Raw genomic sequence first — 25,635 nt, forward strand, 5'->3', positions numbered from 1 at the left:
TATAAGCTACATTAGATAAGGATGAGAATTCCCTGGCGGTCTAGTTGTTAGGACTCCACGCTTTCACTGCTGAGGGTACAGGTTCAATCCCTGGTCGGGGAACTAAGATCCCATGAGCTGCACGGAGCGGCCAAAAAAAAAAAATTATAGATTAGACAACGATGGAGGGGGCACCTGCATGGACAAGCAGAATGTATGTTAAAACAGGGTACCAAGGGGCTTCCCTGGTGGCGCAGTGGTTGAGAATCCGCCTGCCAATGCAGGGGACACAGGTTCGAGCCCTGGTCTGGGAAGATCCCACGTGCCGCGGAGCAACTAGGCCCGTGAGCCACAACTACTGAACCTGCGCGTCTGGAGCCTGTGCTCCGCAACAAGAGAGGCCGCGATAGTGAGAGGCCCACGCACTGCGGTAAAGAGTGGACCCCTGCTTGCCGCAACTAGAGAAAGCCCTAAAAGCCCTCGCGCAGAAACGAAGACCCAACACAGCCAAAAAAATAAAATAAATAAACAAATGTGGGGTTTAAAAAAAAAAAACAGGGTACAAAGAAGTGTGAATGACACAGCTGGTAGCTGGCATCAGGGGCTCTCACCCCTTCTTGCTCAATGAGGAAATTCTGAGTCTCAACTCAGAAGGTCACTGGTCTCCCAGTGACCTCCCAGCCCAGGGTCACTGCGCTAGCAGAGGCTAACCCAGCACTCGAGCGTGAGCAGCTTTGCTCCAGCGTGCGTGCTGTTAGTCACTGTGCCATCCTGTGCCCTTCAGGCAGGTTCAGGGACGTCTAGGTGTCAGCACCCAGATCTGCTTCATAGTCGAACCATGAGAAATAAGGAGAGCCGTTTTCACTTTCACTAAGACACGTGACTTTCTTTCTCCAGCCTTCTTTTTCTTTCTCTCACATTCAGTCCATCAGCATGTGCTGAGAATGCACCTGGGCCTGAAGCACTATGAAATTTCTTTTCCTTTCCTTCCAGCTTCTTTATCGCTCAGAAAACCATCTGGACAAATCTTTTCCTTCGGTTCATGTTGTAATTCCAAATTCCACCTCCCTCTTCAGGTGATCACATTTCTGCAGGTTTTGACCTGATCCAGGGGAATAACTGGCCCTGGGCCAAACTGGGTTTCTCAAGCCAGATCCTTGAACTGATAATAATTAACCAGGCACCTGGAAATAATCTCAAGGGACAGAGCCCTTGTGAACCATCCTTATCTCTTCTCTTTTTGCAGAGAACAATTCACCAATTGCCATGTAGATGATCCTTTAAGGTTCACAACACCTCTGTGAAGTAGGCAAAATTATTATCACCATTTTACAGAAGAGCAAGTGAGGCTTAGAAAGGCCCAGCGTATCACCCAACCTCAGGAAGTCAGGCAGCATTAGAGCCGAGCTCTGAGTTTATATATTTACATATTGAACTGCTTCCCAATAAAAACAGATTTATAAGGGTATATAAAAATTCATTCCGGGCTTCCCTGGTGGCGTAGTGGTTGAGAGTCCGCCTGCTGATGCAGGGGACACGGGTTCGTGCCCCAGTCCGCGAGGATCCCACATGCCGCAGAGCGGCTGGGCCCATGAGCCATGGCCGCTGAGCCTGCGCGTCCGGAGCCTGTGCTCCGCAACGGGAGAGGCCACAGCAGTGAGAGGCCCGCGTACCGCAAAAAAAAAAAATAATAAAATAAAATAAAATAAATTCATTCCGAGCTCCTTCTCTTCCCAGGGGCCAAGGCTACAGTTGGTGGAGGTGGGACCAGCATGTCCCAGAGCCAGGACTTCAGCTAAGCACTGTGGGAAAGCCTAGTTACACAGAGTGGGATGGAGAAAATAAGTGAATATACTGAGGTTAGTGGGAGCCAGGTTCCTCATTGCTGTGGAAGGAAACGGAGAATAAAGGAATAAAGCCTTTGTTGTTGGATTGGAATTGGAGATCGTGTGAATTTGTGAATTACTTTTTCTTTTTTGGCCTCACCACATGGTTTGCAGGATAGTTCCCTGACCCCGGACTGAACCTGGACCATGGCAGTGAAAGGGCCGACTCCTAACCACTGGACCACCAGGGAATTCCCTATGGCTTTTAACATATAAATAGATAGATGGATAGATAGGCATGTGTGTGTGAAGGTATGAGATAATGTGTGAATGAGTTGGAGTATGTGTTTTATTTTTTTAATTTTTTAAATAAGGTATGACTGTTTGTTTATTTATTTTTTTTGGCTGTGCCACGGGGCTTGCAGGATCTTAGCTCCCCAACCAGGGATCGAACCCATGGCCCCTGCAGTGGAAGCGTGGAGTCTTAACCTCTGGACCGCCAGGGAAGTTCCTGGAGTAGGTGTTATAGAATGCACGTGTGTGAGTGTGTATGTGTGTGTCACATGTGTATATAGATATTGTGTATACACGTACATATATAATTTTATTCTAGCTCTCATCCCTGAAAGGGCACAGAAGTCATAATACCCTGGCGTGACCAGATCTTGGTTTCTAAATACCAATCTCTACTAAATAGAACCAGGGTTCTTTGGAGAAAACAGCTGACTCCAAAGCCGGGGCAGGTTAAGTACAAGATTAGCTTGGAAGGTCTCCTTGTCCCAGAAAGTAAGGAAGTGCTTGAAGAATGACAGGGGTGTGTTGAAGAAGCCAACTTGAAGGGGCCCTCACTGGTCAAGTCTGGAACACTCTGAATAGCAAAATAAGTAAAACTAGTAATGGATTATAACCCACTGAATAAAATGGTAATCCATGTCCATGGGAATATAAATAAACAAACAAACAAACACATGGAGAGAAGAGAAAGCTCGACATTATAGATGAAAGCCAACTAATCAATATAGAAGCAGGGATTTGGCAACTGACAGAGTAATAGAGTCTGGCAAGAACCATCAGTGGATGATATAACTGAGGTGTGAACGTTTGAAGAACAGGATATCTACATAGTTTCAAATTTCTCCTGCAAAATATGTATCAGTTATTAGTAATCAACTCAAAATACTTAGGAATTTACTTTAGAGATGAGACATTGGCAAGCACTATTTTAACCAAGGGTCAAAGTTAACATCACCACTATAGGGACTTCCCTGGTGGTCCAGTGGGTAAGACTCTGTGCTTCCAATGCAGGGGACCCAGGTTTAATCCTTGGTCGGGGAACTAGATCCCACATGCATGCCGCAACTAAGAAGTCCACATGGGGACTTCCCAGGTGGCTCAGTGGTTAAGAATCTGCCTGCCAATGCAGGGGACACGGGTTCAAGCCCTGGTCCGGGAAGATCCCACGTGCTGCTGAGCAACTAAGCCTGTGCGCCACAACTACCGAGCCTGTGCTCTCGAGCCTGCGAGCCCACGTGCCACAACTACTGAAGCCCACACACCTAGAGCCCATGCTCCGCAACAAGAGAAGCCACTGCAATGAGAAGCCCACGCACGGCAACAAAGAGTAGCCCCCGCTCCCCACAACTAGAGAAAGCCTGCGTGCAGCAACGAAGACCCAACGCAGCCAAAAATAAATAAATAAATAAATAAATTTTAAAAAAAAAGTCCGCATACCTCAACTAAGGTCCGGCGCAGCCTAAATTAATTAATTAATTAATTAATTAATTAAATATTTTTAAAAAATCACCACCATCAGAACAAATCAACATTTCATGCTTCCACAGCGTTACTTCTCTGACATATTTGCCCAAAGGCAGAACTTGAATCTAATCATGAGGACACATCAGACCTGCACCCTTCCAAATTTATAAGATCTTGAAAGACAGACTGAGAAATAGTTCTAAACTGGAGGAGCCTAAAGAGATATGACAGCTAAGTGTAGCTCGAGATCCTTACTCAGGTCTTAGATTTATGAAGGACATTATTAATACAACTGGTGATACTGGAATAGGGCCTGTGGATTAAAGAGTAATGCTGTAGCACTTGATGGTTGTTGTAAGGCCAACTGGCCCGAGGCAGGGGAACGCAATCAGATTCACAGGTTGCATCAGACCGAAACTCTCCGGACCACCCCGTTCCAGAAACTGACCTGGAGGCTTTCCGGACCACCCAGTTCCAGGAACTGACCTGGGGACCTTCCACCCGGCCCAGCCTTCCCGCCTTTCGAGGGGCGGGACTAGCGGTCCCAAAACTGATGTAACCGGCACCAGATATTGCCACGATACCCGAAGAGACCACCAGTTAAGGAATACCCTGCGCCCTCCCAGATTCACCACACCCCTTTCCCTTCCCCCCCTATAAAATCTTGCCCAACCCTCGCCCGGGTGCGACTTCTCTGGCCCCTTTCTCTCCGACCAGTGAACCTCGCCCGGGAGCGCCCCCTAATAAAGCTCACTTGAAGCTTTCCTCTGTTTCGCGGTGCCGTTTGTTAAGATCCGAACTTACAGTTGTATTATGGTATGACACTATACAGGAGAGCCTCTTTGTTGTTAGGAAATACACTTTGAAATAGTAAGAGGTAATTTGCAAACGGTTCAGGAAAAGCATAAATGTGAGAGAGAGAGGAAGAAAGGAATAAGGCAAATATGGTGGAATGTTATGGGTTGGGGAGCGTAAGTGAAGGGTATAGGAGAGCTCTTTATACTATTCTAATAAGTATATAAGTATTATAAGTATAGTAATTTTTAAATTAGTTTAAAATAAAAGGTTGAAAACTCATGAAGCTCTTCAAACATTTCCTAGATATTCAAGGAGTAGTATTTTCATTAAGTACATTACTTAAGCCACAGAACTCCTAAAAGGCAGCCTGATGTACATTAAGTACATTAAGTACATTACTTAAGCCACAGAACTCCTAAAAGGCAGCCTGATGGATTAGACTGGTCATGAATTAGGGGTCAAACAAACCTAGATTAAGTCATTTTACCTTGGATAGCCTTGGTTTTCTCATCCACAAATTGGAGATAATAATATCTGCCTCCCTCAGGATTTCTGAGAGGTATTAAATGACAGCCAAATGAAGCATCAGTATTGTCTTTGTGCTGTCTCCTTGAGAAAACCTTTGTTCTGGAGAATTTCTTCTTTAGACAAAATTTATATTACCTGCATCAACAAAACAGGGCCAGTGTTGGAACTGTCTAGGATGCGGAAATAGCCCCAGTCTACAGAATTAACATAGGACAACAATTCTACTTCAAGATCATGACCAGAGTCAGCTCTTCCCCACTTTTTCTGACCAAACAGAAACTTTGCCCCTCTGAGTTTTTGAAATCTGGTTTTTAATTAAGGAAGTAATTTTTTCAACAGTTTTCACACCAGGGCACATAGAAGACAGTCATTTGTCTGGCACCCATTAAAAAAAAAAAAAAAAGAACAAAGTTCTCTCATCTACAGGTGTCTGGCCAAGGGTCCCCAGCTGCCGTGGGCCTTGTATGCCATACATGCTGCCCGGATCACCATGTAGCCTCGCCCAGGAGATCAGCATGCACAGACACATCTGGGAAGCTCAGCAATGCACAGAAAGTATAACAAGGAAAGAGGCTGCCATTACAGGCAGTTTGGGAACAAACCTAAAGCACTCCGTACACTTCCGGAAAAGATGGAGCCGTTTGTAGCTGCACTCAGAATGAGGCTGTGCAGGGCCCTGGGACCTTCAGAACAACTCCATGTTTCTATTCTCAGGATCCACGTCTTGTCAGTAGTGACCTATTGTTGCATTTAATTTGTGTGTGTTTAATGTTTATTTATTTATTTATTTATTTTTGGCTGCGTTGGGTCTTCGTTGCCGTGCACGGGCTTTCTCTAGTTGCGGCGAGCGGAGGTTGCCCTTCCTTGCGGTGCACGTGCTTCTCATGGCAGTGGCTTCTTTGTTGTGGAGCACGGGCTCTAGGCGTGTGGGCTCAGTAGTTGTGCCTCGCGGGTTCTAGAGCACAGGCTCAGTAGTTGTGGCGCACGGGCTTAGTTGCTCTGCAGCATGGGGGATCTTCCCGGACCAGGGCTCGAACCCATGTCCCCTGCATAGGCAGGCGGATTCTTAACCACTGCGCCACCAGGGAAGCCCTGTTGCAATTAATTTTATTCCCAATCCTGCCTTGTCCTTAATTTCACTTCCCCTCCTATCTTAACCTTCCCTTTTATGGCTTTGAAGTTAGAAAGCCACTCCACACCTAGCTTTTGCCTGATTGACAAGACCGAAGCCTTGTGACTTTCTTTTGCCTGATTGATAAGACCGAAGCCTTGTGACTTTACAGGGCTCAGGACTGAGCCCTGTAAAGTCACAAAGAGCAGCTAAAAACAGCTGTGCACAGCTTAGTATTCGAATGGAAAATTCTACCAGGGTGGCTGATTTACCTTCTATAAAAATTGTTATGATTTTTCACCATGGTTAGAAGGAGGTCAGTTAGGATTGCAAAGATTATAGGAATTTGAAATTCACTTCATTCCTAATAAGGACAAAACTAGAGACACACATTTATCGATCCTCAGAGATAAAAACAAATGCTTGTGAAACTCTTTCAGACCCTGCCCTAAATTTGTCAAGCTTGGTAACACAAGAAATAGTCTTTGAAGCAGCAAAGTGGTGTGCATTTAAACGACCCCCTCCTAAGTTTCTAGGTGGTCAAGTATAGTTAGCACAGACCAATGCACACACATACAAATGGAGACTGCGGCCAAGGGGCAAATCTTGTGAAATGGAAGAAACAAAAGGTAAAAGCCACAAAAACACTAACTGGGACTCCAGCACAAACCCTTCATCTCACTGTTAAAGAGCTGGGAGAAAAAGGTCATAGGCTGGAGAGAGCAAATAAGGTTTTTTAGACAGGAGTGAATCGTAGCCATTTGATTCTTCAAAGGAGGAGGAATTATGGTTTGCATAAAACCACAGAAAAGCGTCAAATTTCAGTAACTACCTATTAGGACATTATCTTGATTAAATGGGTTGCTTTATGTTTTAAGTGTCTTAGCTAATTGCTTAGTCAAAGGATTCAGGAGGAAGAAACCTGAATTAACTTTTTAGCCATGCAGTGTGTCCTTAATTCAATGTTGGACAATTTCATCTTTTAATCCATCCAGTCTTCAAAACAAACTCAAGTGTCTTCGGCACTTATGAGTTGGGCATCTATGGGAAAGTAACACAAACTCTCGGTACCTCGGCTTCCTCATCTATAAAACAGAGATTGAAACAATACCAAGGCTCAAAGAAACAATGTCCAAAAGGCCCTTAGTCCTCTTCCAAGAAGATAGACCAAAGGCCAACAAGCACATGAAAAGATGTTCCACATCATTGCTTATTAGGGAAATGCAAACCAAACCACAGGAGATACCACTGCACACCCACTAGAATGGGTAAAATAAAAAGACAGGCAATAATGAGTGTTGGCAAGGATGTGAAGAAATTGGAACCCTCGTACACTGCTGGTGGGAATGCAAAATGGTGCACCTGCTTTGGAAACCAGCTTGGCAGTTCCTCAAAATGTTAAACATAGAGTTACCATATGGACCAACCATTTTTTTTTTAATTTTTTCAATTTTTTAATTTTTTGGCAAGCACGTGGGATCTTAGTTCCTCGACCAGGGATCGAACCCGTGCCCCCTCCAGTGGAAGCGCAGAGTCTTGACCACTGGACCAACAGGGAAGTCCCTGGACCAGCAATTTTACTTTTAGAATCTACCCAGGAGAAAGGAAAACATGTGTCTATACAAGGACTTGCCCAGGAATGTTGAGAGCAGCGTTATTCGTAATGGCCGAGGAGTAGAAACCACCCGAAAGCTTGACAACAGAAGAACGGATAAACAAAATGGGATCTACCCACATAACAGAATAGTAGTCATCTGTATAAAGGAGTGAAGTACTGATTCATGCTACAACCTGGATAAACCTCAAAATCATTACATTAAGTGGAAGAAGCTAGACATGAAAAAACATATATATGGCTTGATTTATATGAAATGTCCAGAAAAGGCAAATCTACGAAAACAGAAAACAAAGGGTTGTAAACAGGTGTGAGGTTTCTTCTGCAGGTGATAAAAGTATTCTAAATTAAATTGGGGTAATGGCAGTGCACCTGTAAATATACTAAAAATCATTGAATTTTGTACTTGAAACAGGTGTTTAACGGTATGTGATTTATATACCTGAATTACATACCTCAATTCTGCGGTGTATAAATTATACTTCAATAAAGTTGTAAACTTAGAGGAAAAAAGGAAGTTTGTCCAGTGCCTGAGGCTGAAAAGAACTCATGTGATGGTGATGTACCTGCCTTCTTTTGTAGTGACTAGACCTGGATTGATTGTCAGCTGACAGTGATTTGGGCAGTAGAAGACTTTTGGGTTTGCATGAAAGCAACACTGTTGCAGGAAGAAAAAAAATGGGGCGAGAGAGGACGGTCACATCCCGGGGTCACAGGCGAGTCCCTGGGACGGGGCTGCCAAGTGAGGGACCTTGGCTTCGTGCAGGAAGGAATTCAAGAGCGAGCGGAAGTACAGTGAAAGCAGATTTTTTCAAAGAGATACACACTCCGTAGGCGAGAGGCCCCAGGGTAAGGTAAGGGGTTGTTAGTTTTTATGGGATGGGTAATTTCATAGGCTAATGAGTGGGAGGATTATTCCAACTATTTTGGGGAAGGGGCGGAGATTTCCAGGCATTGGGTCACCACCCATTTTTTGGCCTTTTATGGTTGTTCTGGGAACTGTCATGGCGCCTGTGGGTGTGTCATTTAGCTGATGCATTACAATGAGGTTCAAGGTCCACTGGAAGTCGAATCTTGTACCATCTTGGGCTTAGTTGGTTCTAACCAGTTTATGTCGTGTCCTCAAGGGCTCTGTCATTCTTTTTTTTTTTTTTTTTTTTTTTGCGGTACGTGGGCCTCTCACTGCCGTGGCCTCTCCCATTGCGGAGCACAGGCTCCGGACGCGCAGGCTCAGCGGCCATGGCTCACGGGTCCAGCCGCTCCACGGCATGTGGGATCTTCCCGGACCGGGGCACGAACCCGTGTGCCCCGCATCAGCAGGCGGACTCTCAACCACTGCGCCACCAGGGAAGCCCTCTGTCATTCTTTTAACCTGTCTCAACACCACGCTTATTTTATAGTAGCAACATAGGGGAATCAAATTCAGTCTGACGCCCAGCACTGTGTGTGAGTTGAGGCTCACAAAGATAGAAATCTCACTCTGTCTCTCCAGGACTCTGCACTCTGTCGGGTTTCCAGAGATACTGAAACATCAATAAACCCTCAGAAGAAGATAAGGGCTACCAGGGAGGAAAAAAGAACACAGAGGACTAACTCTGCCTGAGGTCAGAGGTACGAGGTCAGAGATTTCACAGAGCTCAGTACAGTTCAGCTGGGCCCTCAAAGATAATCAGGATTTCTCTAGGCAAAGAGAGGCCTAGGGGAAAAACTGGCTGAAAGGCCAAGCAGTCTTCTTAGCAATTATACACGGAAGTCAAGTGGTAGCAAAATAAAGCACTTTACATTTTCTGAATATTTAAAATCAGAGCTTCTCAGGGTCAAAGTGACTGGCAAATTCCCTTAATTGTTGATTTTACTTTTCTAGCCCTGAACTAAGACAGCTTCAATCCCCCAAATGCATGAAGACGGTGATGTATGCTGACCTCAGCAATCAGATGACCCCTAACTCCTGCACACCCACCCAAAGTTTTCTGATGGATTTAGCATAGGTGGTAAGGATGCCTGCCCTTTGGAAAAGGAAGTAGGGGGCAGGATTCCTGCCCCCAGGCCTGCTTAGAGGCTGAAATAGAACTGAAAATAACAAAATAAACTTTCTGCAAAACTGCAGGAGAATTTCCTTCATTTGGAGAAAATATCGTGTTTAAGAGAAGCAGAGGGCTTCCCTGGTGGTGCAGTGGTTAAGAATCCGCCTGCCAATGCAGGGGACACGGGTTCGAGCCCTGGTCTGGGAAGATCCCATATGCCGTGGAGCAACTAAGCCCGTGTGCCACAACTACTGAGCCCACGAGCCACAACTACTGAGCCCACGTGCCACAACTACTGAAGCCTGCATGCCTGTGCTCCGCAACAAGAGAAGCCACTGCAGTGAGAAGCCTGCACACCACAACGAAGAGTAGCCCCCGCCCACCGCAACTAGAGAAAGCCTGTGCGCAGCAACCAAGACCCAACGCAGCCAAAAATAAATAAATTAATTAATTTAAAAATTTTTCTTAAAAAGGAGGGAAGCAGAATCATACTCTTTTCTCTCCCATTCATTGGCTCCTCATCCAACATTCTGCTTTGGCCACTCAACTTCTGGCCAAGCCAAAAGTCTAGGTCCTGGTGCCAATCATCCAGTTCACATTCTCACTTTTGGGGTACAGGAGATGGGGATGAGGCATGGAAGCGGGGCTGAGGGCGACCAGGACCCACGCACCCAGTTAAGATGCGATGGAAGTGGCTCTGTGACCGAAGTAGGAGTAAAGTGGGTGGGCAGGGCGGCTGCTTCTGGCAGGGGAAGAGCAGAGAAGCGTCTCTAAGGAAGCACGTGACATCTCAGCTAGATCTGGAGAACAAGCCACGGTGAGCAGCAGAGGCAAAGAGCATTTCAGAACAAGGGAACAGCATGAGCAAGGGCCTGCAGACCATTTGTCTTCTAGATTGTTAGGATGACAGAAGCCTGGCAGAGTTCAGAGGCTCTCAACTCATCACAGGGTGCTGCTTCCTAATAAGAGGAAAGAGAAACCAGCCACTTAAGGCTCTAGGCATGTGATGTTGCTAAGAAAAGCAGCAGCTGAGGGGTAACCTCTGTGGGCCACATATCCAGTTTTTAGCAAAAAATTATCCCTGTACCTTCAAAACCAAAGGTTCTTCTTCTCTTTTCTTTTTTTTTTTTGATCGCACACAGAAGTTTTAAAATTGTAACACGAAAACTTCAACAATCCACATCAAAGAAGTTCATCTGTTCCCCCTCTCTTTGAACATTTAATGAGTTCCGACAATGGGATGGGGTACAATTTGTACCCCCCCAAAATATTTATTTATTTATTTGCTTGCACCAGGTCTTAGTTGCAGCAGGTGGGCTCCTTAGTTGTGGCATGCGGACTCTTAGTTGCGGCATGCATATGGGATCTAGGCCCCCTGCGATGGGAGCACAGAGTCTTATCCACTGTGCCACCAGGGAAGTCCCCTGACAAGGAGATATTTTGACGATGAATCAGGCTCAGAGAAATTAAACATCTTGCCCAAAGTTATACAGACTGCAGGTGGCAGAGCCAGGACTGCTTTTAAATCCCCCCAGCAAATTGGGAGCCGCCGTCTGACGCTGCAGAGTAAACAGATCTTTATTTAGGTCATTTGTCAAAAACACTCTACAGTTGCTTAAACCTGAAATGCATTCAACTGGTGACCACTGATTTTAGTTCAGTTGGGCCTAATTCCTATTATTATTTTTTTTGTCTTCAATCTCCTTTTAGCTTCCTTAGTATGAAATTAAGATAGGTCACCATAGGAAGAAATGTTATTTCTGAATATGAAGTATTAATAATATTTTCATTAAACTAATGAAATTTTAATATTAATTTGATATTTTAAAAGTCTTCATTGAGATAGAATTGACACACAGCACTGTGTAAGTGTAAGGCATGTGGCATAATAATTCGACTTATATACATCACGAAACCGATGACTGCAATAAGTTTAGTGAATCTCCATCATATAGATACAAAAGAAAAAGAAAAAATACTTTTTCCTTGTGATGAGAACGCTTAGGATTTACTCTAAGAACTTTCATATAGAACATACAGCAGTGTTCATTATATTAATTATGACGTAGGTTACATCCCATATTTATCTTATAAATGGAAGTTTGTATCTTTTGACTGCCTTCATCCAATTTCCACCCCCATGTAACCACAGATCTGATCTCTTTTACTATGAGTTTGTTTGTTTTTGAAGTATAATTGACCTATGTTAGTTCGTGTTACACAGCACAGTAATTTGCTATTTCTACACATTTCAAAATAATCCCCATGATACGTCTGGTTACCATCTGTCACCACGCAAAGATATTACGGTATTATTGACTCTGTTCCCCATGCTGTACGTTTCATACCCACGACTCATTTATCTTTGCAACTGGAAGTTTGTACCTCTTAATCTCCCTCACATATTTCTCTCCATCCCCCAACCTCCCCCACTCTGGCAACCACCTGTTTGTTCTCTGTATCTACAACTCTGTTTTGTTGTTTTTTCATTTGTTTTGTTTTTTAGATTCCGCATATAAGTGAAATCATATGGTATTTTTCTTTCTTTATTTGACTCATTTCACTTAGCATAATACTCTCTAGGTCCACCCATGTTGTCACAAATGGAAAGATTTCATTCTTCTTTATGGCTGAGTAATATTCCTGTGTGTGTGTGCGTGTGCGTGTGTCTATACCACATCTTCTTTATCCATTCATCTACTGATGGGCACTTAGGTTGTTTCCATATCTTGGCTATACTAAATAATGCAGAAATGAACACAGGGTTATATACTGATATGTTTTTTGTTTGTTTGTTTGTTTGTTTTTGCGGTACGCGGGCCTCTCCCTGTTGTGGCCTCTCCCGTTGTGGAGCACAGGCTCTGGACGCGCAGGCTTAGCGACCATGGCTTACGGGCCCAGCCGCTCCGCGGCACATGGGATCTTCCCGGACCAGGGCACGAACCCGCATCCCCTGCATCGGCAGGCGGACTCCCAACCACTGCGCCACCAGGGAAGCCCATGATACATGTTTTTGAATTAGCATTTTTGTTTTCTTTGGATAAATACCCAGCGGTGGGATTGCTGGATCGTATGGTAGTTCTATTTTTAATTGTTTTGAGGAGAGATGGTATTTCCTTGAAAAAGAACTCACAGATATCCCAACTCACTGATTTCCTTTCCTATGCAGTTGACAAAAGTCAGTATTTCTAGCAGATACAAAAACAGAGATTGTTCAAGCTAATAGTAAAACTTATCCCCCAAATTTCCTTCCCCTGCAAGTCTGCACACACACCCAGTGATCCTGGAAACTCTGTGAGCATGATGTGTTTGAGAAACATAAATTCCCTCTGGACATAGCAAGATCCCAGCCAAATCCCTGGGGCCACGGCTACGAGTTCCCAGAAGCAGCTTTATTTAGATCTGTTCTTCCTCCCTCCTCTCAAGTTTCCAGCATTCGGCACCTCAGCACTGCATCTGTATGTATAAAGAGACTAAAGCAACTAGCCAGCCTCCAATAATGACAGAGAGTCCGGCCAGTATGGACTCTATAGCAGAGACTCAACAAGCCTCCCCTTTCAAGGGCACATGGGTACATACAAGACAGAGAATTCCAGAAGGGCTGGTCCATAGTCTGGTTCCTGGGGGGAAAAAATGAGAGGCAAGTAGAATCTGTCTTCCAAGCCCACAATCTCCAATTTTCTTCTTTTCTCTATTCCTTCCCTATCAGATATCTTGGCATTCCTTTTTCCTCCCATCTCCAACAAAGCCTGCTCTCAGATTTTTTTTTCTGAGATTTTTTCAGAATGAGAAAGGAGGAAAGGCTCTTTTCTCATTCATTCATTAATATGAATTTGAAATAAGCTACCACTGAATCATATCAGAAATATTCCTTTGTAGCAAGTGGGGCAGAAACCACTGGTCAGTTTTGAAATCTTTAAATCCACAGACCACATGATGAATGAAGCATGCCCACTGAAAGACCCTGTCACAGGCAGAGCCATGCAGCCTGGAGGGGCACATGATGCATAACTCATAAGGGGAGTAGGAGGCAGTGAACTTGAACGTCTGGCAAGCCCCTGTCACAGGAGAGCCATGCAGCCTGGAGGGGCACATGATGCATAACTCATAAGGGAAGTAAGAGGCAGTGAACTTGAATGTCTGGCCGGTAAAAGGATCTTTTCTCCAGTTGGAAGTCAGCCACAGCTGAGTCAGATGAGAAACTAAAATGTGGCCATATTGTTGTAGATGGGATTAATGAATGGAACTGGGGAGGAGAGAGTTGGGGGGAAAGTGGGGGAAAGATGGAGGGAGGAGAAGTGGGGAGGAACCCTCATTTCACAACAGCTGGTGAAGTCTGTTGGGCAGTATCTTTCAAGGCCCTTATGAACTCTCTTTGTATAACACTTCTGTCCTCATGGGCCCCTTCGCTTGAGTGGACCACCCAGGAATTCTCATCTTCCAAGAGGCTTCCAGAGGACCTGTCATGGCCGAAGGGCCTTACTGTGTATGAGGAGACCATGTTTTGTTTTGCGTTTTGACACTGCCACCCTGGCCACACCTGACCCGAATGGTCTGGGGCCTCAATGGAGGGCAGTGCGTCTACACAGAGGTCAGCCACAGCCCAGGAAGTGGCCTGGAATGAGAAAAGGGTTGCTCGATGTACAGTGACAACACGACCCACAGCAAGCCTCTCTGGGAATAAATACCTGAAGGAGACAGAGGAATTGCCATCAACGGAACAGCCCAGAATCTGGCTGGAGACACGAGGGGAAGGCATTGAAAGTAGAAGCCGCGGGGCCCACAAGCAAGTGAGAACTCTGAAGCAGAGATAAGACTTTCATATAAATAAAAAGAAGCAGAATGAAGATGCTGACACACGAGCACGGCCGACTTCTCCATGTGGCTTGGACGGCACCACTGCTGGCTGACCATTCTCCCCAGAGCAGGGAGGACACCTGGCTGCCTGCTCTGTCCACTACAGTAGCCACAGGCACAACTGATATTTGGGGTATATTGGGTTAAATAAAATACATGATTTAAATTCATTTGACCTGTTAATTTTTGTTTCTTTAATGTAGCCACAAAAGACCTAAAATTACACATGTGGCTCACACTGTATTTCTATCAGGTGGTGTTCTAGTTCCCCATGAGGCCGTTTCAACTGTGAGATCTTTTTTCTTCTGTCCTATTACTCCTTGAGAATCCTAATAAGCCCCAATCGCTGCAATCAACTAGAACAATCTTAAAATGTCCAGAACAAACAATGAACATACTCATGCATCAGCAAAGAATGACCCTCAAAACAGAAATGACCCAGATTTTCACATAGCAGGAGGGACAGTTAAACAAGACAGCCACCTAAGTTTCTGATTCCCTTACCTCCTCATGACTAAGCCCTACACTCAGGCCTACCTCAGGTCCTGCAAGAGTTGGCTGGACCAGTGAAGGGCCACAGGCCTCTAACAAGGATCCCATACCCATAACACAGAAACAATTTTAAGGGCTCACTCTTTTAAATTTTTGAAATACACGGAGCAGTCCATTTGTTTTCCATTGTTTTGCTGATCTGTAATTGCTGGTATTCACCAGAGGTGTAAAAATCTAGTTCCAATAGAGAAATCATGTTGAGAACTCAACACTTCTGTTCTATAAATTGATTAGAATCATTAGTTAGTATCACGAACTTCAGAGTGGAAGAGACTCACAGGCCATCTTGTCCAACACTTGATAATTGAGTTCCTTGACAGGGTTTCTTCAGCCTCTACTTTTGAATATCCCTTGGGCTTGTTCACCACTGAGGAAGCTACCCATTCTGATCCCAGATCCGTGAGTTCTTATATCTCCCACCATTGACCCTGGATTCTTCTTCCAAAACTACAGCATTGGTTCAATTTCTGTTTCCTGGGCAAACGTTTTAATTACGTGAAGGCAGTGATCCCTTTTCAAGTCTTTTGCAGATTGAATATCCTTTTTGTTTGTCTTGGTCCCTTCTTTGGAAAATGGGGTCTGGCCTTTTAACCTTCTTGGCTACTCTCTTTGGAATCTGCTTTGTCAATGTCTCCCCTTACAGGTTGGTGCCCAGACCTGAATGGTCAATACATATTTGGTCCAAGCAACACAAAAGTGAGAAGAGGGGCTTTTACCTCCCTTATTCTGGGTACTACAATCCCATATAAACAGCTTAATGGTCATGACTCCCCACTTCAATTTCTTGAGCCCTGATTTTTTTTTGACCATGATCTCTGCCAAAAGAGGTCATTTTATTTTTTTTAATTAAAATAGTAATAAAAAATAAAAAAATTTATTGACGTATAGTTGATTTACAATATTGTGTTAGTTTCAAGTGTACAGCAAAGTGATTCATATATATATACACATATATATATCTCTTTTTTTCAGATTCTTTTCCATTGTAGGTTATCACAAGGTATTGAGTATAGTTCCCTGTGCTATACAGTAGGTCCTTGTCCTGATTTCTTTTTTAACAATTATATTTATTTATTTATTTTAAATTTATTTATTTTTGGCTGCGTTAGGTCTTCGTTGCTGCGCGCGGGCTTTCTCTAGTTGCGGAGAGCGGGGGCTACTCTTCGTTGCGGTGCGCGGACTTCTCATTGCGGTGGCTTCTCTTGTTGCGGAGCACCAGCTCTAGGCGCGCGGGCTTCAGTAGTTGTGGCTCGAGGGCTCTAGGGCGCAGGCTTAGTAGTTGTGGCGCACGGGCTTAGTTGCTCCGCAGCATGTGGGATCCTCCCAGACCAGGGCTCGAACCCGTGTCCCCTACATTGGGAGGCGGATTCTTAACCACTGAGCCACCAGGGAAGTCCTGTCCTGATTTCTTTCATCACTAGGACATTACCCCTTCCCGCTTTGGGAAAACCACAGATTTAAAAAGCATTCTATCACAACAGCCTTCTAAGTAGCTGTATTTCCTTTGATTTTATGCCTGCACCAGTCCTCTATTACTAGGATTTTAGAGTATTTTTCTTTTTTTGCTATTATAAGTGACACTATGATGAAAATACTTTTAAATTAATCTTTTCCCTATCTCTGTTTTTTTTTAAGAATAAATCCCTAGGAGTAAAATTAAGTAAAAGGATATAAATATTTTCAAAGCCGTTTGATATATATGTGCCAAATTGTCCTTCAGAAAGACTGTGCAGGTTTATACTTTTCTAGTGGTCTGTATCAGAACAGTCATTGCCCATTCTGGAGTTAGATTTTTTTTTTAACACCGATTTGAGAAGTAAAGAATTGTAATCATTTATTTTAATTTGTATTGGTGGTGAGCATTTGTATATGATTGTTTAGCATATGTATTTCTACATGTCATGGTTAATCTGATGTGTTCCTTTTTCCTATTTGTGAGATGTATTTATGTGTTAAAGATATTAACCTGGCTGCATGTTGTTTCTTTTGCAACTACTTTTTCCCCAGTGGATTTTTCTGTTTTCACAATTTTGCCAAGTATTACCAAGGAAAATAATTAATCAATTAATTAATTATTTATTTAAAAAAAAGCATTCTAAGTCTAGGAAGCTTTGTATACAAACATCAAAATCAAGCATCCACGATGGTTCACAGCCGTGGGTGTTCCTGAGAAGTTCCTGGAGGCTGAACAAATACTGAAGTCCACATCTACCCAGGAAATCAGGAAATGTATTTTTAAAAGCTCCAGGCGACTGTAATATGTATCCAGGGCTGAATCACTAATCTCAAGAAACCATGACCTTGATGCTCATGTTGGTTCAAGTTAGTTTTCCTTTGAGCGGTGAATCTGAATTTTTATTTCAAATTGAACTAGCAGAACTGAATTAGTTCACTATAAACAACTGAAGATTATTCAAGTCATTTGGAACTTGGACCAAGGAAATGTGGAGTTAGTTTAGGAACAACTGAGACGGAATTGAAAATCACCTTAAAAGAACATCAGGCTTAGGCAACCTGGTTTATAATTGGCATGTTTGCTTACTAGCAGGGTAATTTGAGCACATCAAATAACCACACTGGTTTCATTGTCTATAAAATAAAGGCACTGGTCTAGGAATCTTTAAGATGCTCTAAATTTTGGACTCAGTTCCAGGAAAGAACTTGCAAATGAAAACTGTTAAAGTTGTGTCTTGCTCTCATTTTGAAATGATCTGAATTTAGCTATTGGAGCTTCAATAGGCGCAAAGGTATTATTTAAGTGTTCAAATTGCTGCTCAAATTTAGTTTATCATATTTATGCCTGATTTTAAATACCATCACATTTAAAGGATAATTGTGTTTAATCTTTCATTTGCCAGTCAGTGTTCCTCAGTTCCTTGCCATGTCTCAAGACTACAGCACATAGGGAGGGTGGGAGGGAGGGAGATGCAAGAGGGAAGAGATATGGGGATATATGTATATGTATAACTGACTCAGTTTGTTATAAAGCAGAAACTAACACACCATTGTAAAGCAATTATACTCCAATAAAGATGTAAAAAAAAAAGTGACTACAGCACATATTCGAAGTGGGTCTACGGGTTCAGAAAGGTAGCTTGGTATGTCAGCAAAATCAAGTCAGACAGTCGGTCTCTACCTCTGCCCCAATCACTATGCCTCAGTTTCTTCATCTGTAAAATGGAGATGAGTTATATCACCCACTCTGTGAGCAGAGCTGCTGTAAAGATTTTTTTAATGAATAGTTGAAACTGTAAAAATCTTTAAAAATGTTATTTTTTTTTTTACTATTTTTCAGTGGATCGTTCAGTACTGGCCATGCAATGTTTATTCATAAAAACAAAAGTTAAGAGACATACATACCAGGAATCCTATTGAGTGTGACCCAGAAATGTTCATCAGGACTGTAGGTGTCCTTGGACCAGGACAGTAAGTCAAGTGCCTGCTGGTCTTGGAGGACAAAATTAGCGAATTCCCTTGTGAGGGCCACGTAGGCAGTGCCAAAGTAAATGGTCATGTTGTGAGGAGGCGGAGTTTTCAATTTCGCGGTTTTAATCATGTAGGAATTCTTTTTGTTCAGTAGTTCTTGGTGGACATATTTAGTCCGTCCAATTGCGTGAGCCGGAGGCAGCACGCCTGGGGTGATGTTTTTCCCTTTAAATCCTTTCAGATACCGAACGATCTCCCTGTTGGTTTTCAGGGGGAAATCTTGCCCACAGGTGTTGATGGCATATTTCCACAGAACCTCAGAGCCTGCAAGATCTTTGATGCAGTTCAGGTCAGCCTGGAGCCTGGAAATCCCACCGTAGACCACGGGCTCCATCTTGGAAGCCAGAAAAGCATTTGGGAAGCAGCTCAGTAATTGCTTCACTGCATCTTTAAATGTATCTGTTGCCTTTTCATCCACGTGGACACAGTAGACATTTTGGGGCATGTAAATTGCCCTGAAGAGTCTCTCAAAAGTGCCCAAATCTTTGTGGATGGTCATCATGTAAGCCAAAGGGAAGCCAGACTCTTCTTCAGAGAGCGCTTCTGTTATGTAGTGACTTTGAGCTATGTACTCGTAACAGGTAGAGTCACTGAGGGTAGTTTTCAGTGCATTCTCTGTTGGGTAAAAAACCTTCCCCTTAAAAATCTGACGACAGACTTCTGCTAATAGCGAAGCATTGGACAGAGATGCTCCCAGGAAATTTTTATTCTCCCATAACTCATGATTGTAAACAAACACAAAAATCAGAGCAGTGAGCAGAGACACACAAAAAAGACACTGCTTCCAAGAGCCCATCATTCAAAACCAGTAAATCAGTAAAATGTCTCTTGGGATCTGATCAGAGCGTAGGTAGATTTAACTTACATTTTCTCCAGAATCCATAACCATCCTTTTAGTAGGTGCAGTTCTGATCGGCTGTTCCGTAACCTTCCAGTTGAGTATGCTTGTCCTTTTTTTCTGTCTTCCTTTTCTCCTCGTTTGCCACTGCATTGCATTTCCACCTTTCTTCCTCACATTTCTGAAGTAACTCTTTGGGATTTGCTTTGCTCAGACCCCACGCTGCCTTCCTGCAACCTGTTTCTACATAAAAACATGTTGCCTCAGGGAGGCTTTGACTCCAATGTGTCCACATTTCCCTACAGGAAAATCACCAAGGGGCGAACTGACTATTCTGAAAGCCATTGCTCTAAGACTTTAACCCCAGCCTCTTCTCCTGGCCAAAAGGTTGGCAACTGTGTCAGCTCCAACTTCCTGTTAATCATTGTGTACAACTGACTGAGTTTGTTTGCTTAAACAGCACTGCCAAGTTAAAAGCGTGGGTTCTAAGCATGTGAACACTGCCTGGAGAGATATTCTGTCAATAAATATTTAGTGCTTAAAAATTAATCACTTAACCCTGCCTTTTTCCACACACGCCCCCTCTCCATACTGGCTGGCTCTGCTATTAAAGCACGGCGTATGACTAACTGTTGAGCCATTCTCTCCAGCACTTAATTTTCTCTGCTGCCAGGTAAGGTCCTTAAAAAGGCACATTAGCAAGGAACCTCCCCACCTAACTTGCTACCGTATGATGAATAAAGGCTAATGAAAAAAAAAAGAGAACCAACCCCCCCCCCCAAAACTGACAGCCCATTGTAACCCCCAAATTGGTAAAGCTGAAGTTAGTGAATGTCAAGTTTATTTCACCCAAGCCCAGGTAGGATGCAGGGAGACCAGCCTGAGGCCTGGAGAGGCAGGAGAGAAGAATCATCTCAGTTTGGGATGTTTTAGAACTTAAGGAGAGAGGCTCTTAGATTCATATATATAAACCATTCCCAACTCTTAGATTCATATATATAAACCATTCCGTTTCCCTATCTGCAAAACATGAGAATAATTTTTTCACCTTCATAGGTCAGTCGTGAGAACACGATGAGAAAGCGCATCAAGGGTTCATGGCCCAGCAATGAATGAGGCAGAGACAGAAGATAGCTGGGCCCCAGGCTGAGATGCTGGTGCTTCAAGGTAAAATAAAGGCAGGAGCAGAGGGGCTTCCCTGGTGGCGCAGTGGTTGAGAACCTGCCTGCCAATGCAGGGGACACGGGTTCGAGCCCTGGTCCAGGAAGATCCCACCTGCTGCAGAGCAACTAAGCCCGTGCGCCACAACTACTGAGCCCGAGCTCTAGAGCCTGCAAGCCACAACTACTGAGCCCACGTGCCACAACTACTGAAGCCCACGTGCCTAGAGCCCGTGCTCCACAAGAGAAGCCACCGCAATGAGAAGCCCATACACCACAATGAAGAGTAGCCTCTGCTCGCCACAACTAGAGGAAGCCCGAACACAGCAACAAAGACCCAATACAGCCAAAAAAAAAAAAAAAAAAAAAAAAGGCAGTAGCAGAGAGGAGCTGAGCTCTGCTTGAGTAAAAAGATAAGACAACCATATTCTTCACTCTTGAGGTCAAGGAGACCTCCCTGACTACACATGTGCAGAAAGTTTCCTCAGGGTCAAAAAAGGAAGGGGGTGGGAATTCCCTGGCAGTCCAGTGGTTAGGTTCCACTGCAGGGGGCACGGGTTCGATCCCTGGTTGGGGAACTAAGATCCCACATGCTGTGTGGTGCAGCCACAAAAAACAAACAAAAACAGAAGAAGGGAGGCGGTGCTAGCCCGTAATATGTCCTGCCAGCCTCCCAGAGACCCTCACACTGGAATCCATCTTGGCTAAAAGACGTGCAGGCACATTGGGGGGGCCCTGAGTCAGACCCAGTTTGGGCACAAAGCAAGACAAAGCAAGATGATTGGCCAGAAGGAACCCATAAAACTGCCCCCATATAAGTAATTCCTGCCACCCCCAAAGCGTGACTCTCCCTCTGAGCCTGCCTGCATGTCTTTCTGCACATACTTTTCTTCTAATAAACGCTTTACCTGCTTCACTACGTTTTGTCTCTATGCTGAATTCTTTCTTCAGAGAAGACAAGGACTGAGGTCCTGTTTCAAGCCTGCTGGCCCTGGTGATCTAGTGGTTAGGTTTCTGCGCTCTCTTCAAGCCACCTCACCCTGTGGCCCGTGGGATCAGGACTGGGAGAGAAGAATAAACAAAAGCCCCTCCCCCCAACACTCACGTCAAGGAAACGACACAATTACCATCTCTCCTTTGAAATCTTCTTAGTCTTTCCTACTCCTCCCTCTGTGAGCCCATGCCAAGTTGTATACATCTAGGATAACTCTGATCAGTTTTGTTTTATTTGGTAGTCAGCTGCACAGGGGTGAACGCACACTGTGCACACACGTGGAGGGGCTATCAGCGCTGGGCTCACAGGCGGCACATCTGTTTATGGCTCCCATCACTGTCTGCACACACTAGGCAATCAAATACTTATCGATCAAGAGCTCTATTTTGCATTCCCTGTTTCCCTGATCACCTTAGTGTGAGATTCCTACATTTGTGATTTATATTTTGTCATCTGTGATCTCTATTTGTATCTGTGGATGTGGGGACGTTCAAAGTACCTAGTTTTTCCAATACATCTTAATTATAAAGACAACGTAATATTACAGATAGTTTGTGAACACAGTGTTTTCATGTCCTGTGCTCCTATTTCCCTCTTGTCCATAGATATACACATTCTGATTTTACCAAGAACATGGGAGATGCAAGTTTGCATCCTGCGTTTTGCACTTCCTGTCAGAGCATAACATTTTTTTTTTTTTTTGGCGGTACGCAAGCCTCTCACTGCTGTGGCCTCTCCTGTTGCGGAGCACAGGCGCTCCGGATGCGCAGGCTCAGTGGCCATGGCTCACGGGCCCAGCTGCTCCGCGGCATGTGGGATCTTCCCGGACCGGGGCACGAACCCGCGTCCCCTGCATCGGCAGGCGGACTCTCAACCACTGTGCCTCCAGGGAAGCCCAAGCATAACATTTTCCATAGTGCTACTCAGTTTTCATTGGACATCGTCTTCACGCCATTACCTTAGAACACAAGACTGGAGTTATTATTTGTTGTTGTTTTTTTTCCCACCCCAGCTGAAAGCTAATGCATTAACAAGAAGGTTGCCAACTCTGTTTCATAATCCTCAGGAGCATAGGAAATGATGATAAGAAAGGACTTAGGGAAGTTTTCCAGAGCCAAGGGGTCAGACTTCACTTACTTTAGGAATCAGATTCTACATACAATATGATTCAAGTGAATACAGATTGGTCTGTAGGACCCAAAATGAATTCAAACAACTCAAATATCTATTTACATAACTCTCTTTCATGTGTCTACCTAGAATTCTTTGGAACAAATCATTTCTTCAATACAGTAGTCATACGAGAGCAATCTTTTCTAAAATGATGACTAAAATTTTGTTAATTTTTGTTTTATTTGTAATATCTCTCTAGGCAGCCACTGCCCACATCAAGCGAAATCGACTATAGGGATGAATAAATGGAGGCCTCAGGACTTCCCTGGTGGTGCAGTGGTTAAGACTCCACACTCCCAATGCAGGGGGCCCGGGTTCAATCCCTGGTCACGGAACCAGATCCCACATGCATGCCACAACTAAGAGTTCACATGCTGCAACTAAGGAGCCCGCCTGCTGCAACTAAGACCTGGTGCAAACAAATAAGTAAATACTTAAAAAAATAAATTATAAAATAAATAAATGGTGGCATCAATGCCTAATTATGCTTTCTAAACTAGTTGAATAATTTTTACAACTTTTTCTCCTAATATATTCAGATGATTACATCAACTTCCTTTGTTGATTTCGGCTATCTCCTCATTCTTGACACAACTCCATCCCTCCAGAGATTTCATGCATAAAACATCTCTAATAATTTGCCTGTTCTGCCCTGAATTTACAGCTCCCTGAGTTTAAAGTTACAGGGTAAAGAACGTTTGCAAGTTGGCACTTTGCTGCAGTGGAGTCCTTAATTGCCTCTCACCTGAAATGCTTCAAGGGTCTTTTGATTTTGGCAATACTAGCCATTTTTTACAGGAGTTAATATCAATCTTTTTTTGTGCATCACCCCAGTGCTATCTGATGTTTACTCTCCCGGTGGTCATGTGGGAAACGCAGGTTCTCCGGACCCTCCTGACTTTCCTGAGGACCTTTTGCAATATACCACTCATCATTCTTCTAAATTCTGGGTACAACGCTCTTGCCATTTGTACAAAATAGTAGAAGGGGATGGTAATGAGGGACCAAAAAAAAAAAGTGCTCCTTTATCCCAGCTTGAACATTAGATCAAAATTAATACCCCAAATTCTAAGTTGGAGGCAGTGATTGGGTAGGATAGAATTCTGAAGAAGTTGGCAACCAACACAGACTTGTGGCCTGGCCGCTCTGTAAGTGGTGAGGTGTTCATTGATGTCCCAGAATTCAACCTACACTTGCTTATTTCTATATAACATACACTCTTATGAATTCTCACTACAGGACATAAACTAATTTTTATTCCACTAAGAAAATTGTGCTTAGAGTTTAATCTCAACAACTGACTGTAGAAAGGGAGCAGAAGAAAAGGGCTCCATTTCTACAGACGTGGATGCACTGTGCATCATGCTCGTCTTATTCTTGGGGCCACGTGGTACCCAAACCACTTTTCAAGTATTCATTTCATCATGACATCACCTCTGTGCTGAAGTGAGAAACCAGGGAAACCAAATGGAAACTTTCTCAGCATCCACAGAGGTCACAGAGAAAGAGCAGCTTGGGTTAAATTGGTCTTAAGTGCACATGACATTTTGTCTTTTTGGACTCCTGCAGCTCTTTCTCTCTGCCCAGGCTCTCTTCTCCCTCCATCTTCTTTCTCTGTTTATTTATGTATTTACTATGTTAAATTCTGTACACAGTTTTCTCATCATCACTTCTTTTGTTTGTTTGTTTGTTTTTGTTTTTAGCCACAGGAAATAGCTGGAAGCAACAGGGCTTAAAATAGCCCAGGAGGGTGGTGAGAGAGAGCCTGGATTGTGTGTCAGAAGGTCTCCAGTTGGGCCAAAGCCACTCTTGACAGCCGGGAGCCCGTGAACCAGTGATTTGATCTCACAGCTCACAGCTTCCTCTGGGGTGAATTTGAGAAAACAACCCCTGTTCTTCCTGGGGGTCCCCAGTGGTGGCTTCCTCCCAGCCACGTCACCTACACCTCTGAGCCTGAGTTTTTTCCAACATCGACCTCCTGGTGCAGCTGGAGGATTCCAGAAGTAACATACAGAAAGCACCCAGCTGGGGGCTGACCAGAGACACCAGAGCTAATTTCATACCTTGAGGGAAAGACATTGGGAAGAAAAGAGTGAAGAGAGGAAATGAGGAGGGTTGCAATTATTTAACATAAAATCACCGCAAATAGAATGGTAGGAAAGTGCAAGAAAAAAACTGGTTCTTTTCTAAACAGTCAACTAGATATCACTGGGGCAACACAAAGCGGAGGCAAAGAGCTGACAGATGAAGAGCACCTCGGCGTTAAGTAGAGTCTGTGCCCCCAAAGCCCTTTCCAGCTGCACTTGCCCTTGAAAGGGTACCTGACAACCCTCGGCTTTCAATGCCAAAGGCTAACAGGAGGAGGCTGAGCCCAAGAACCTCTGAGGTTTTCACAGTCTAACATGTCTCTGCTCATAAAGGCCTCAGGTTTGAGTTCTGGCTGGATTTGAGAGGTTGGTGTCGCAAGGAGAAGGTAAAACAAGGGTCCAATCCCAGTGCCAACTGGGCTCTCCACCTTTCTAGACTTCTGCTCTTTCCTTCCTCCACTCTGCACCCCACAGAGTCCTTGATGAGTTTGAAGTTACAGGAACTCATGGTCACTGCAAGTGTTCCCAGCCAGGGGAGATCTTGAGCTTCTGATCACTGAGAATTACGTGCTGCAAGACACTAGCCTCCTCCTTCCGATTGCAATATGCTGTTCAATCAGAACAGAGTGCAAAGAAATGGATCCCCTACTCTTTTGGGTCCCCGGGTGCTGGATCGCAGTATCCCCATTTCTTCTCAAAGCTCACAGTCTACGAGGAACCTGATGCCTACTCTCTATTTGGCCAGCTGGATGGGGAAAGACCTTCTTTACAACGGATGACCATCAACAGCCCAGCTTGAAAAAGTATGGAAGACAGAAAGATAGCTTTGTGTTTGGCAAAACCTGAATT

General features: G+C 44.1%; 1 protein-coding gene across 7 annotated transcripts in view; it reads right to left on the minus strand.

The window, feature by feature from the left end:
- GCNT2 (glucosaminyl (N-acetyl) transferase 2 (I blood group)) overlaps positions 1–25,635 on the minus strand; it is a 126,908-nt gene that overhangs the window by 69,747 nt on the left and 31,526 nt on the right. Inside the window, exons 1-2 of one of the 7 annotated variants that reach the window (XM_081245739.1) lie at positions 18,409–19,744; positions 13,219–13,259 (exon numbers count right to left, since the gene is read on the minus strand). The exons of 3 other annotated variants lie outside the window; for them this stretch is intronic. In XM_081245739.1, coding sequence (XP_081101865.1) covers positions 13,219–13,259; positions 18,409–19,333 — 966 coding nt within the window. In that variant the 5' untranslated portion in view covers positions 19,334–19,744. Of the gene's footprint in view, positions 1–6,140; positions 13,260–18,408; positions 19,745–25,635 lie in introns of those variants that run through there. 3 more of the 7 variants (XM_081245740.1, XM_081245736.1, XM_081245738.1) reach the window with 3 other exon arrangements.

This window comes from Mesoplodon bidens, assembly GCF_964165515.1.
Source record: "Mesoplodon bidens genome assembly, chromosome: 10".
NCBI lineage: Eukaryota > Metazoa > Chordata > Mammalia > Artiodactyla > Ziphiidae > Mesoplodon > Mesoplodon bidens.